The 14232-nt window shown below is 55.4% G+C and overlaps 1 protein-coding gene across 1 annotated transcript; it reads left to right on the top strand.

Annotated features, from left to right (window-relative positions):
• Nucleotides 1-2359: 2359 nt before the first annotated feature.
• ZFP36 (ZFP36 zinc finger CCCH-type) lies at nucleotides 2360-5767 on the top strand. Its single transcript, XM_026690962.2, is given in 7 exon segments — nucleotides 2360-2410; nucleotides 4601-4703; nucleotides 4706-4753; nucleotides 4756-5350; nucleotides 5352-5399; nucleotides 5401-5433; nucleotides 5435-5767. Coding segments are annotated over 7 exon segments (1050 nt in total). The 5' UTR covers nucleotides 2360-2374; the 3' UTR covers nucleotides 5622-5767.
• Nucleotides 5768-14232: the final 8465 nt, after the last annotated feature.

Genomic DNA, 14232 nt, shown 5'->3' with positions numbered 1-14232 from the left:
CTGCTCTCCTGCCTCCCCTGGTCCTTCTCTTCCCTAGACCAGCCATGACTCCAGTTCCTGCAACCGTTCTTCTTCGTATGTTTCAGCCTCCAGTCTCCTCATCATCCTGGTTGCTCTTCTCTACACTTAGCAACTGAAATGTTGAGCTCAATCCTGCTGTAACTGGAGGACTAACTGGATTGTTTCCTTCCTCTGCCCGGCAAGGAGGGCACCCCAGAGGGGCAGCTGGGACTGTCAGGCAGCCTCCCCTTGTCCTCTTCCGGGGAGGGAAATCAGCCTTGTGAAGGTTTTATTTGCCCGGCTCAAGAGCAGCTATAAAGAGGATGGCGTGTTGGAGGAGGAAAAGGGGACATTTTCCCAAATAATTCCCTGAATGCTAGAGCAGAAAGCTGGGTTGGGCTTACATTGGCAAGGGGAGATGATATTATACAATCATTAGAGATGATATTATACAATCATTATGCGTCACTTCTACAGTCACCCAGCCAGCTTTCCTGCCTAAGGCAGGACTAGAACTCACAGCTTCCTTGTTTCTAGTCTGGTGCCTTGTTTAAAAATAAACAAACAAACAAACAAACCTGGCATTCGGTTTCTTGGATTCCTGCCTTCCTAGTCAGGCAGTTTTACTTCTTGAAAGTTAATTCAAAGCAGGTTTCGTTCTTGCACAAATATCTGACTCACTATTTCTTGATTGCAGATGGAGTGATACTCTCCCGGTTATTGGTTATTGGTTCCCACAATGGTGTGTATTGAGGTGTGTGTGTGTGTGTGTGTGTGTGTGTGTGTGACAGAGAGCACAACATGTTTCTGCGGGGTTGAGTCATATTTTCTACTTCCTTGAGCCAAAACACACACTGTTGTGAGAAAACATCGCAAACGTGCTGAGAAGTGATAGAGAAAGCGGAGTCATCGATTCCATCACAAACCACAAACATAACACCCTGTTTTTAACTCAGAAATAGGAAACCCATCGCGGGCCTGTTTTGTTTCTATCCATCCCTTGCGTCGGGTTCCACTCGCCTCGCCTCCCTTACGGGCAACATTGTGCAAACTCGAGCAGGGAGGAGGATGGGAGTTTGAGGCGCTGGTTCCATGCTTACGGGAACCCATCGGGCCGGTGAATCATCTGAAGTCACCTGAGAAAAAGGAATCAAAAGAGACCTGCAGGCATTTCAAAACTGAAAGTCCTGCCAGTAACTTTCGGGAAAGGCTGGATTTGCCTCGGGGCATGGAAAGCGACTTGGAGGACACCGCTTGGCAAGGCTGGCACCAACGCACGGAGGGAGATATATCTTTATAGCCATTATGGGGAATTCTGGGAACTGAAGTCCATCCCTCTTCAAGTTCACTAGCACAGGGGTCTCCAACCTTGGCCACTTGAAGACTTGTGGACTTCAACTCCCACAATTCCCTCCGCTCCTTGCAGTCCACGCGTCTTCAAAGTGGCCAAGGTTGGAGAGCCCTGCACCAGCATGCCGGCTGGGGGATTCTGGGAGTTGAAGTCCACTCTTCTTAAAACCTCCAGAAAGAGTGGTTTAAAGAGACGTTTTTAAACGATTCTTGCGTCCTAGCCCGTCTCAGGGGTAAGGACCCCCTGCCCGGCCTCCCCTGGCATTTCCAGCAACCTTGGGCCCCAGGAATGGGGCCCCTGATGCAGGCCCTGGGGGGGGGCTCTCCTGTGGCTTTGCCCCTCTGGGGCCACCTGTTCTGCCCCAGGACAACTTTTTGCCTTGATCAAAGGCGTCCCAAGATCAGAACCCAGACGCTTGGCAACCGTCTCCTACTTACGGCGGTGGCGGTGTCCCAGAACCAAGCGATCCCCTTTTGCGACAAGCAAAGTCAGTGGTGAAGCTGGATTCATTTCGTGACCATCTTGCTTACTGAACAACTGCAGCGATTCATTTAACAATGGCAGCAGAAAAGGTTGTAAAATGGGGCAGAACTCACTAAGCCTAGTTTGGGCTCCGTTGTGGTCATAAGTCGAGGACTCCCGTAGGCTGCTTGGTGGGAGGCCTCCAGGAGCTCCCAAAAAACGGCCCTCCTTCCACTCGTCCTCCGGAGGCCTTTGGGGTACTCCCAAACCTGGGTCGGACAGCAAACCCCCCCTTGAGGTCATCTAGGCCACCCCTCTGCCCCGGGCCGGAATCCTCCGGCCACCCAGGCGAAGGGCTGCCTCCCCTCCCTCCAGCTGCTGGTCGGGAAAGGCCCGCAAAGTAGCCCGGGAAGGCGGCGCAGGGAGCGCCCGGGGGAGGCAGCGCCCCACGGCAGCGGGGCGGAGCAGGGGGCGGGGCCGCCGGTATATCTGCGCCTCCCGGCCGCCGCGCCTCAGTCGTCGGTGCTGCTCTCGGCAAGCGAAGCACGACTAGGCGCCGCCATGAGCTCCATGCTGGACGTCCGGAACCTCTACCAGGTGAGCGGCCGGCCGCCTCCGAGCCCCCCGACGGCTCGCCCCTGCCTCTGGCGCCGGGGAGCGGCTTGGGGCAGCCGCTGTGTGCGCGGCTCCTGGGCGCGGCTTTGGATCTCGACCGGGAGCTCCGTCGGACCCTCGGGGGCGCCTGGGGGATGGGCGGGGGAGGCACCTCTCCCCGGCGGCCCCCGTTGCAAGCCCCCTCGGGGCCGCTCTCCTGCCGCCGAAAGCTCCCGGAGGGGCGCGGGGACGGAAGCCTTTCTGGCTGGGCATCGCGGGCTTTGTAGTCTTCCCTGTAAGGGCCGGCGGGGGGCGGTCCGGACCCCGGTAGGGGGAAGGGGCCGCCGGGGCTTCCCTCCAAGGGAGCCGGGCGCTGGGCAAGAAGGCCGGGCGGGTGGGCCATTTTCCGGGCTTGGACAGCCTGCGGGTGGTGGAGCGACCCCCGCCCTTCCCTGGGCCCGAGAGAGCGGAAGAGCCGCTTCCTCCCCGGCCGAAGAAGAGGAGAAAAACAGGAAGCGCCGCTCGGCTCCTTTTCTAGGTCAAGGGGTTGCGTCGCCGACGACGCCGCTTCTTCCCCGCCCCGGCTCGGGGCTTGGCGGGCGGATCGGGCGCAGCCTGCGCGGGGCGGGCGGGCGGGGGGCAACAACGGGCCCCACTTCGCAGCCTCCCCGAGCCGCCTTTCCCAGTCGGTGGGCCGGAAAAGGCCGCTCCCGACGGAGTCCCCCCGCCCAGTTTCTTATGCTGAGGGGGGCAGCCAGGACCCTCACCCAGCCCCGCGTCTTCCGGGGGTGGCGGGTGGGCTGAAACCCCCTTTCGGGATCCAGGGATCCGGGCGATCTGGGATTGCAGCCGATGCCATGAATAAGAGGCCAACTCTTCTCCCTCGCCTGCTGTCAAAGAGGAGGGGGTCCCCTGTTGATCGGGGGCGAGAGCTCGGGGGTCAGTGAAGGGGTCGCTTCAAGCGGGGAGAAATGACGGGGGTCTGGGCGGCCCTTTTGCGAGGTGTTGGGGGCTTCGCTGCCTTCGCCTTGGGGAGTTGCCTCGCGGCGGTCAGATCCGGGTATTCTTGGCTTGGGGAGGGGGCGGCTCCCCTCGAACTGCACCCCACAAGGAGCGGAGGGGGGCAAACCCCACCCGGGCAGCTTCTCTAAAGCAGCTTCAAAATAAATCCAGGCAACCTGAGGTTTAGAGGTCTTTAAACCAGGTTTAAGGTTTCTCCAGGAAGTTGGTTAGTCTTAAAAGGTGTTTTCGGTTTCGACACTCGCTCGGATATCGCCCGGGTGTGTGTGTGTGTGTGTGTGTGTTTTCCACCCCGTGCACGTTTGTGTAAGGTGGGAAAGCACCTAGCAAGTAGGTTTTGTTGTCAAGCAGGATTTTTGAACGATGACTGCAGTTTTATTATTTGAGGAGTGTCTGTGAACAGTTTGGCCCTCGGTTAAAAAGCAAATTTAGTGGAAAGCGATTGTTTTAGCCTGCATAAAATGGCGCGGGGGGGCACAGAATCTTTCTTGCGGGGGAGATCGACTGGGGTCTTGTGTGAGTTGTTCTGCCTTCCTTCCACAAGACGTGTGGAAGGGTTTTCGGCCATCTGGCGCCCTGTCCTTGGCAAGCAGCCGCCGTGCCTGTCAGAGGTGGAAGGTTTTGTGACCCCCCACCCCCCACCCTCCCCCACCCCCACCCCCACCCCCGCTCTCTGGTTTAGAGTCGCCCCCAGCAGCTGTTCCCCTCCGCGGCTCTGGTTAAAAATAACTGCAGCCCAGCCCACCTGCGCTAGACGAAGGCTGCTGACGTCACACCTACAGCCACTGCTTGTTCACCCACTGCCTTCTCTTTCTGAGCTTCCCCGTCAGCCGGGGGTTCCAGGGGGTCTCACTGGACAAGAACGGGTGGAAGTCACAAGCCGGGCAGGCGCGGCAGATCGTCCCAAGGGAGGGGCTCCAGGCTTAGGAAGGAGGCCTCCTTCGGGGTCCTGAGGCTTGGCGAGGGGGGTTGAGGTGCTGCCCCCCCCCCCCCAGCCAGGGCGCTTTTCTCCAGCAGCGGTTGAGATTCTGCTCTGCGCAGGTGCAAAGGTTGCGCAAGAGTTGGGCGCGCTCTTTGCCAGTTCCTGCCAAGGGATTAGTGGGACCTTTGCGCCATGTGGAGCCTTCGGCCCGGTCTCTAACCTCTCCCGCTTCTCTTCTTCCCCCTCCGCAGAACCTGCTCAACCTCTCGCTGAGCGAAGACCTGGACGCGCCGGCCTCCGGCTTCTCCTGCGGCCTCTCGGCCTGCTCCTCTGAGGCAGCGCTGCCCGGCAGCGGGACTCGGCGCTGTGGCCCCTGCGCAGCCCCTGGAGCCCCAAGGGCGAGCAGCCGCGCCACCCTTGCGCCCGGACCGCTCGGTCAGCCTGATCGAAGGCAAGGCGGCCCACCCGCTGCCGCCGCCGCCGCCCGGCTTCCCGCCGCTCAAGCAGCCCGGCCTGCCCACCCCGTCGTCCCGCTACAAGACGGAGCTGTGCCGCACCTTCAGCGAGAGCGGCCGCTGCAAGTACGGCGCCAAGTGCCAGTTCGCCCACGGCTCGTGCGAGCTGCGCTCCGTCAGCCGCCACCCCAAGTACAAGACGGAGCTCTGCCACAAGTTCTACCTGCACGGCGAGTGTCCCTACGGCTCCCGCTGCCACTTCATCCACTTCCCCGAGGAGGCGCAGGTCTTCGGCAGCCACGGGGCCAGCGGCGCCTCCCCGCAGCTCCTCCGCCAGAGCGTCAGCTTCTCCGGGGTGCCCACCGCCCGCCGCGCCTCCCCGCTGCCCGGCCTGCCCGACCCGGCCTCCTTCGCCCGGGCGCCCTCCGTGTCGCCGCCGCCACCTGCCTCTGCCGCCGAGTTCCTGTCGTCGCCCTTCGACCGCCTGACGCTGGACCCGCTCGCCCTGGTCTCGTCCTTCGGGGGACTCGCTGCTGGCGGCCCCGCCCGGAGGCTGCTGCTCCTGCCGCTGCGGGAAGCTGGCCGGCGGGGGCACCTGCGTTCCAGAGCCACCGGGACTATTTCTCGGCCGCCCGGGACGCCCCCATCGGCCCTGCCCAGGACCCCCTCCGCCAACTCGCTCTCGGACCCCGACTGCTACAGCAGCAGCAGCAGCCTCAGCGGCTCCGACTCCCGGTTTCGACCAGCACCCCGTCGGCGGGCAGGCGGGGACCCTCACCGCCTGCCCATCTTCAACCGGCTTTCGGTCTCGGACTGAGCACCGGACGGGACGCTTCCAGCTTGCTGTCGATTGCAAGGGAGGGGGCCGCCCTCTGGATGAGATCCCTTCGGAGGGGGACCCCAAAGTCCTCCCCTCCCCAACCTGAACTGATGCCAGCTGCTTTTCGGGGGCTTCTCTTTAAGCCCTCCTCTTGCCTGTTCTTTTTTGGGGGGCTTTTTCTGCTTCCCACCTGCCGGCCTTACTGCCCTCAAGAGGCCTGGGAAATGGGGGTGTCCAGAAAGCAAACGGGGTTCCAGCCGATTCCAGTTTCCCTTTCCCCACTTAGTGCCTTAAACGGAGTCTGCAGGGGGACTCCAGATCGAGCAGTTATGCCGAGGGGTGGGCCAAATCCTTGCCCCCCTCTCCCTCCCCGAGTGCCTTACGGCTGTATGTATGTGTGTGTTTTGGGGAGTCAGAAAGTTGGGCCTTTGAACTGTCTCAAAAATCACCTTTCAGGGAGCCAGGAAGCCAAGATGGGGAGTCAGCTTGATTTCCTCTCTGGTTTTGCGTAAAACCCCTGGCTGGCTTGAGCTGTGCTGAGAGGGGCAGTGGGGCGGACCAGCCTCCCTCCCTTAAGAAGTCCGACCGTAAGGAGGTTGGTCCCTTTCTAGGGGTCACCCCCTCCCCCAGCCTGGAAAAGTCTGCAGAGAAGTGCAAACAAACAAAGGACCTGTCTTGCTCTTTCTGCTCACAGGGTGTTTGCAAACTTCCATCACTTGCAGATGGTGGGACTTCAACCCCCAGAACTCCACCCATCTTCAGGTGACAGGCGCTGATCTAACACCTGAGCATTATGCCAAAGATTAACTGTCCCAGGGAGAAAAGGAAGTGTACTTGTATGTAGCAGCTTTATTTCTTTTTGAAAAAAATTCCTCCATTGTTAAGCGGGGGGGGGTGGGGGGAATCTCACACCACAGAAGCCGGTCCAGGGAAATACGACTTAGATGACGTTCTGGCAACTGTTAATGTATCTTTTTTTTTTTGAAATCATGCTTTATACTGTGAATATTCTCCTCTTATCTAGTCCTCCAGCATGAATAGGTTGAGAATGAAGGAGAGGTGCTGAGTTTTATCTTTTTTTTTAATCCCTCCGCCCTGCCACGCCCTCTGGAGCTTTTGAAATCACGGCAGTGTTTCCCCCTTGGGGTGCTCTGAACCCCAAAAATTCTGCATCCCCTTGGGGGCAAGAGGGAGGCTGTTTATCACTCTTCGTCTCCTCCCAAATCCCTCTGCCAGCTGCCTAGGTGTGAAATTGTACCGTATTGGAAAATTTGAATCGGATTGACTACTTCCTTGCTCCAGTGGGGTGAAATTCACACAAAGCTTCACCTTGGATTGATCAAAAACAAAATCGAGCCAAAATTGTTCATCCCTGTTCCATCGGAAACTCAGACCTGAACCAAACTGGGTGTCCGATAGTTCTCCCATACTACTCCACATTGACAAATTCCAGAACGTGTACTTTCTTCCTTGGTCCTCCAAGGAAATACTTCGCCCACTCTCCAACTCCATGAAATCGAATTTCTGGGAATTCTGCTCCTCCAGCCCCACGTATGGGGGGGAGGATTTGGGACTGGCCAACCAGAGGACAAATGTTTCTGCCGGCGTCAGGAATAAAACTTGTTAGTGACCACAAAGGCCAGGACCCACAGCGAGGAAAATGGTGCCCTGTTGCTTCAACCTCAGTTAAATTAGACATTTTGCACTGATGGAGACCAGTTGGGGTGGAGGGAAGGAGGTGGGAGGAAGGATGCCTTTTGTTTCTAAGCCGATGTCCATGCTGGTCACACCTCCATGTCATTTTTGTGGTGGGTGTTGTTGGTTTTTTTTAATCCTCAAATGTTTACCTTGTAATAAGGCAATAACCGAAACCAAACTATTTATAGAGTCTATTTATTCAAAAAGAATTTTATATTGTATTTATCTTTTTTTTTAAATATTCCAGAATAATATATATATATATAAAATATCTATATTTTTGTGTGTAAACTATGAGCAAACGAGATTGTCCTACAGTTTTGAAATGGTTCCAAATGCTAGCTTTTTTCCTCTGCTGGAAAAAGAGACGTTGCTATTTCTTCTCCGAATCTCCAAAAGATAAATGGTGCAGCCATTCCTCAGTTAATAATAAATCTGAGATCCGAACATCTTGTCTGCTCTTGTGGTCTGTGCTTGTTCAGAAGGAGGTCTTGAGAAATAGTTTCCTACTTCAATCAAACAGAATAAGAGCTGGAAGGGACCTGGGAGGTCTTCTAGTCCAACCCCCTGCCCAAGCAGGAAACCTTGACCTATAGTACCATTTCTGGCAAGTAGCTGTCCGGTCTCTTCTTAGAAACCTCCAGTGACGGAGAAGCTACGATTTCTGAAGGCAAAGCTGTTCCACTGGTTTAAGTCTCCTCACTCTTAGGAAGTTTCTCCTTAGTTTCCACCTGTCCTTTCTTGTCTTGCCTTCTCCTGCTTTGGGAAATGAGTTGACCCGCTCCTTCTTGTGGCAACCCCTGAGATCCTGGAATGCTGCTATCGTGTCCGTCCCCCCCCCCCCCACTCCGTCTTCGTACCAGGCTGGCCAAACCCAAATCCTGCAGCCCTTCTTCCTGTGTTTTTTATCTCCAGGCCTTTAATCATCTCAGTTGCATTTTCTCCAATGTCTCAACATCTTTTTTTGGGTCATTTGGAAAGCAAAACAGGATGCAGGATTCCAGGTGCAGCCTTACTAAATCAGCGCTAATACTTTGCACGAATACTTTGGAAAGAAATCTCAGTCAAGTAGAGCATGTGTCATATTCAGGTGGGATTTCAATCCTGGGCACATCAGATGCCTGAAGGGAAAAAAAAAAAAAAAAGGTGGAGGAAGGGAATCCAGCAAGGGACGCACCCTAAAAGGGAATGGAGAAATGTTGAGGGTTGGGGAACTCCAGTTTTCGGTGAGCCAGGAATTGCAAAAAGGATCTTTCTAAGTTGCTGCCAAGACTTCAGCTTGCAGAGAAAAAGAGACACGTCACACCGTCCCCAGTTCAAATAAAACAGCTGCGAGCTGCAATAATAAAGCACCCGATGCCTCCTGCGTCAGCAGCTCTCCAGGCAAAGCAGGGTGGGGCGCGAACACATTCCTGCACCCAGTGGAGTCAGCTGACAAGGGTGCCTGAAAAGGAACAGCCGTATTAGGGTGCCTGGACTGGGAGAACCAGTTGGCTGGCTTCCCTGGCTGCGGCTCCTGGCCCGCTGGGTGGGCCTCCAAGGTGGCACCTCCTGGGCAAGAGCGCCTTGTGGCTTGCCAAGTAAACAAATCGGGCACGCCCTGGATACGGTTGAGTTCCAGGTGCTCCTTTTTCGCTTTTCAAGTCCTGCAGTACTCGGTGGGCAAAACCCAGACGAGGCCCGAAGGTGCCTTTGAGCCCTACAGAGGATGTTTGTCTACCTTTGGTTTTCTTTTCTGTGCTCCGTCGCTGGAGGTTTCCGAGAAAAGACGCTAGAGAGTCCTTTGTCCCCAGGCTGACTGATGGCTTTTGACCCCCAAGCAGAAGGAAGTTTTGGGGAGCCAACCTAGAATTAGGGAGGAATGTCTGACAGTGAGAACAATGAACCAGGGGAAGGACCTCCCTTCCGTCCTGGAGCTCTTGGAGAAGAGATCGGTCAGCTCTTTGTCTGGAATGGCACAGGGAAGGGGTGGCCAACCTTAAGATTGTGGACTTCAACTCCCACAATTCCCCAGCCAGCTACTGGGGGAATTCTGGGAGTTGAAGTCCACAGGTCTTAAAGTTGCCAAGGTTGGACACACCCTGGCATGGGGTCTCCTGCTCAAGCAGGGGGTTGGACTAGAAGACCTCCAAGGTCCCTTCCAACCAGTGGTGGGATTCAAATAATTGAACCCCCGATTCTCTGCCCTCATGATTTCTTCCAACAACCAGTTCACCAAACTGCTCAGCCAAAGTTAACAACTGGTTCTCCCGAACTGGCACGAACTGGCTGAACCCCACCACTGCTTCCAACCCTGTTACTCTATGGTTATTGTGGGGAAACAGACGGGGTTTGGCCCAAATCCATCCAAGATTTGCCAGAGGGGTGTGTGCTTGGCCTACAAAATTCCCATCTCTTTCCTTGCAGCTGTGTGGAAAGTCGTCAAAAATTGAGGGGGGCCCCTCCCCCAAAGTTAGGCCAAGTTGTCCCGATCTGGCATCTCCCAAACTCCCACAATCTCTCAGCCAGGCTGGCTTCTGATTGCTAAGAATTGTGGGAGTCCCACTCCCCAAATCCAGAAGGTACCAGATAGGGAAATGCTGAGATGAGGATGGCACATCAATGTGAGCTGTGGCAAGAAGGTTTGCTGTGTCTGTCAGCGTAGTGTCCAGAGCACGGAGGCGCTACCAGGAGACAGGCCAGTACATCAGGAGACGTGGAGGAGGCCGTAGGAGGGCAGCAACCCAGCATCAGGACCGCTACCTCCGCCTTTGTGCAAGGAGGGACAGGAGGAGCACTTTCAGAGCCCTGCAAAATGACCTCCAGCGGGCCACAAATGTGCATGTGGCTGCTCAAACGGTCAGAAACAGACTCCATGAGGGTGGTATGAGGGCCCGATGTCCACAGGTGGGGGTTGTGCTTACAGCCCAACACCGTGCAGGACGTTTGGCATTTGCCAGAGAACACCAAGATTGGCAAATTCACCACTGGCGCCCTGTGCTCTTCTCAGATAAAAGCAGGTTCACACTGAGCACATGTGACAGACGTGACAGGGTCTGGAGACGCCGTGGAGAACGTTCTACTGTCTGCAATATCCTCCAGCATGACCGGTTTGGCAGTGGGTCAGTAATGGTGTGGGGTGGCATTTCTTTAGGGGGCCGCACAGCCCTCCATGTGCTCGCCAGAGGTAGCCTGACTGCCATCAGGTACCGAGATGAGATCCTCAGACCCCTTGTGAGACCATATGGTGGTGCGGTTGGCCCTGGGTTCCTCCTAATGCACGACAATGCTAGACCTCGTGTGGCTGGAGTGTGTCAGCAGTTCCTGCAAGACGAGGCATTGATGCTATGGACTGGCCCACCCGTTCCCCAGACCTGAATCCAATTGAGCACATCCGGGACATCATGTCTCGCTCCATCCACCGAGGTCACATTGCACCACAGACTGTCCAGGAGTTGGGGGATGCTTTAGTCCAGGTGTGGGAGGAGATCCCTCAGGAGACCATCCGCCACCTCATCAGGAGCATGGCCAGGTGTTGTAGGGAGGTCATACAGGCACGTGGAGGCCACACACACTACTGAGCCTCATTTTGACTTGTTTTAAGGACATTACATCAAAGTTGGATCAGCCTGTAGTGTTTTTTTCCACTTTAGTTTTGAGTGTAACTCCAAATCCAGACCCCCATGGGTTGCTACATTTGATTTCCATGGATAATTTTTGTGTGATTTTGTTGTCAGCACATTCAACTATGTAATGAACAAAGTAATAAGAATATTTCATTCATTCAGTTCTAGGATGTCTTATTTTTGTGTTCCCTTTATTTTTTTGAGCAGTGTAGATTGACGCCACAATTACTTTGGTTCTCAGGAAAAGGATAAGCCCAAAGCAAGCAGGTCACATTTACATTTCAGCGCGATGTTAGCTGGAGACACAGCTGGGATTTCAAGACAGGATTTCACAATTTATACAAATCGAGCATCGCATTGGCCAACGCGGCCTTCTCCACCCTGCTGTGAGCTAATTTCCCAGCATGCTGAAGACAGACGGAGTGTAGGAGGGATGGTGGGAAACGAGAAGAATCCATTTCCGCCTTGAAGACGAGCACGGCGGCATCAGGGATGGGACTCTGGCCAGACCAGGAAGAGAAGGGAAGGGAAGGGTTGGCACTGGCTGGCTTGGGCATTCACCTGGAAATGGGTGGCAGGATGCTAATGGAAGGAACTGGTTTGGCATCCCAGGCCTCACCTGGCTCAGGTGGGACTCCCAAATCCAGCCCTTCAGGGGTTCCTTTTGGGGGGGAGGTCAGAAGCAGCCTTGGGGGCTGAAGTCAACCTATCCAAAGCACCGGAAGGCAGGACCAAGAGCAACGGATGGAAACTAACCAAGGAGAGAAGCAACCCAGAACTAAGGAGGAATTTCATGACAGTGAGAACAATTCACCAGCGGAACTGCTCGCCTCCAGAAGCTGTAAATGCTCCAACACTGGAAGTTTTAAAGACGAGATTGGACAACCATTTGTCTGAAGTGGTGTAGGGTTTCCTGCCTAGGCAGGGGGTTGGCCCCTTCCAACTCTTCTAGTTTGTCTCACTGGTGCCAAGGTTGGACTCCCCTGTTCTAGAGTTTGCTCTGGTGTCTCCGCTGAAGGCGTCCTTCAGAGCCCCCACCCCACTCTCTGCCCCCTCTCTGCCCCATCCTTTCAAAAGAGAAAGTCTTGGGCACAGGGGGGATCTCTGTGTGTGTGCGTGTGCGTGTGTGGCTGAGGTCACACATCACACCCAGCCACAATGGGGTTGCTCGGCTCTTGGCTTGGTGTGTGACACCCTACTGTGGCTTGCAGGCTGCTATTTGTGGTTTAATGCATTGACTTAATCCGTCGCATTGTGGTATTCTCGGTGATTAGTGGCGGAGACGATAAAGAGTTAGCCTGACGAGAGAAAAACGAGATCCAGAGCTAGGATGGGCCTGGTTTGGCAACCTTGCAGAAGAATTGACTGACGGATGGATCTCCTGACTTGGGAGCCATTTCTTGGCCTCTGGATGTGGAACCTCCGTTTTCCTGGATTCAGAACATAGAAAAATAGGGTTGGAAGGGGTCCTTAGAGGCCTTCCAGTCCAACCCCCTGCTTGAGCAGGAGAACCTATACACGTTGACTTACAACCGTTCATTTAAGGACCAAAGTTGCAACATTGAAAAAAGTGACCTACGACCGTTTTTCACACTTACGACTGTTGTAGACAACCTCATGGTGAAGTCATCAAAATTGGGGCGCTTGGCAACCGACTCAGATTTACGATGGTTGCAACGTCCCGGAGTCACATGATTCCCCCTTTTGCGACCTTCCATGGGAAAGGTCGCAAAAGTGAAGCCCACCAGGAAGCCGGATTCACTCAAGAACCGCTTGTCCCGTTTAACAACTGCAGGGATTCGCTGAACTACTGGGGTAAGGGAGGTCGTAAAACGGGGCAAAACAGCTCCCTTAGCGACCGTCTCACTCTCAGCAGCAGACCTTTTGGGCTCAGTCGTCCGTTCTATTCCAAAGGAGACGCAAACACAGCGGGGATTTCCTCGCTTGTGGTAAAGTCTGAGTTGGCCAGAGGCTGCTGCGACTTCAGAGCTGGAACCGGCGTTTCCTCCTCCTGCAAACCGGAGTTTAGGGCAGACGGAGCCTTTCCGGGGGGCCTTCCGGTTATGACACAGGAAGCGGAGTCGAGGGGGGGTGGGTGGCCCAGACACAGGACAACCGTCATCCCAACTGGGGGGGGGAGGGGAATGGGGGAGGGGAGAGGTGGTGTGCTGGAGAGGAACGGTTGGAAGAATTGACCTTCTGGGTTCAGTTCCAAGTGGGGAAAAAGACACTGGAAACATGGAGGCTGCTTGGAAAGGTGGTTTAATGGTGGACAGCAGGACCACGTGGCTCGGAGCTCCAAAGAGAGAAGGACGATCACAGGCTTGAGGATGTTGGGTGGAGGGAAAGAAGGGAAGAAACACTGAGAGACCCTTCGTTGGGGCCCCACCTTAGTGTTTCCTGTCCCTGTGTAAGAACTGCATCCCATTGGCTGCCAGACTCCCGGGGGGCGGGGTCTTAGCTGGACCGCGTGGCTTCACCTGAGTGCTGGCTGATGCAATCTTCCCAGGCCAGGTGGTAAGATGTGTAGAGGCCTTTGTTATGTAGAATAGATTGGCCCAGGCCTTTAACAAAGGTGGGGGTGGGGTGAGCTTCTGTTTCTGAGTTTCCACTTCTCTTTTTAGGGGAAATATTCTGCCTTTTTAAATATATCCTAGGAGAGGGATGGGGGCTAACTTCCTACAGAAGGAAGGGGTGGTGGGTGTGTGGGTGTGAAGGGGGGTATCCATTGCAACCGTGTCTCTGCCTCCCATGAACAGGTCTGGTGAGGCCCCCGTAACACGTTCCCAGCCCTCAAGAGGAACCTGTTTTCGCACCCAGCAGCGGATGTGTTGGGGTGTGTGTGTGTGTGTGTGTGTGCGCCTCTTGCAACCACAAAGGCCACTTGCATCACAGGTTGGAAAATATGTGAACTGCCCAGACGGAAAGGGTGGGGAACACTGCAGCGCTATGGGGGTGGGGGGCTGTTGCAGGGGCCTCTGAGCCTCCCACAGGTAGCCTTCCACTCCACAGCCGCACCTGGAAGCAGAATTTCCACCGCTGAGCCGGGTTAGAGGCTTGTTAGAGGGGAGCCTTCGTAAGGCCACACCTAGAGTCCTGCAGCCAGTTTTAGTCACCACCCTATAAAAAGGAGGTTGAGACTCCGGAAAGAGGGCAGAGAAGAGCAACCAGGAGGATGAGGGGACTGGAGGCTGAAACATACAATGAACGGTTGCACCTGGCTAGTCGAGTGGAGAGAAGGACCAGGGGAGGTAGGAGAGCAGCCTTCCAATATGTGAAGGGAGAGGGAGAGAAAGAAAAGGAAA

Source organism: Notechis scutatus, chromosome 8 (genome assembly GCF_049901735.1).
Source record: "Notechis scutatus isolate UNSWTSFEM ecotype Mainland chromosome 8, rNotScu1.2, whole genome shotgun sequence".
In the NCBI taxonomy this organism is placed as follows: domain Eukaryota; kingdom Metazoa; phylum Chordata; class Lepidosauria; order Squamata; family Elapidae; genus Notechis; species Notechis scutatus.
This window is presented reverse-complemented; position numbering and strand designations above follow the sequence as displayed.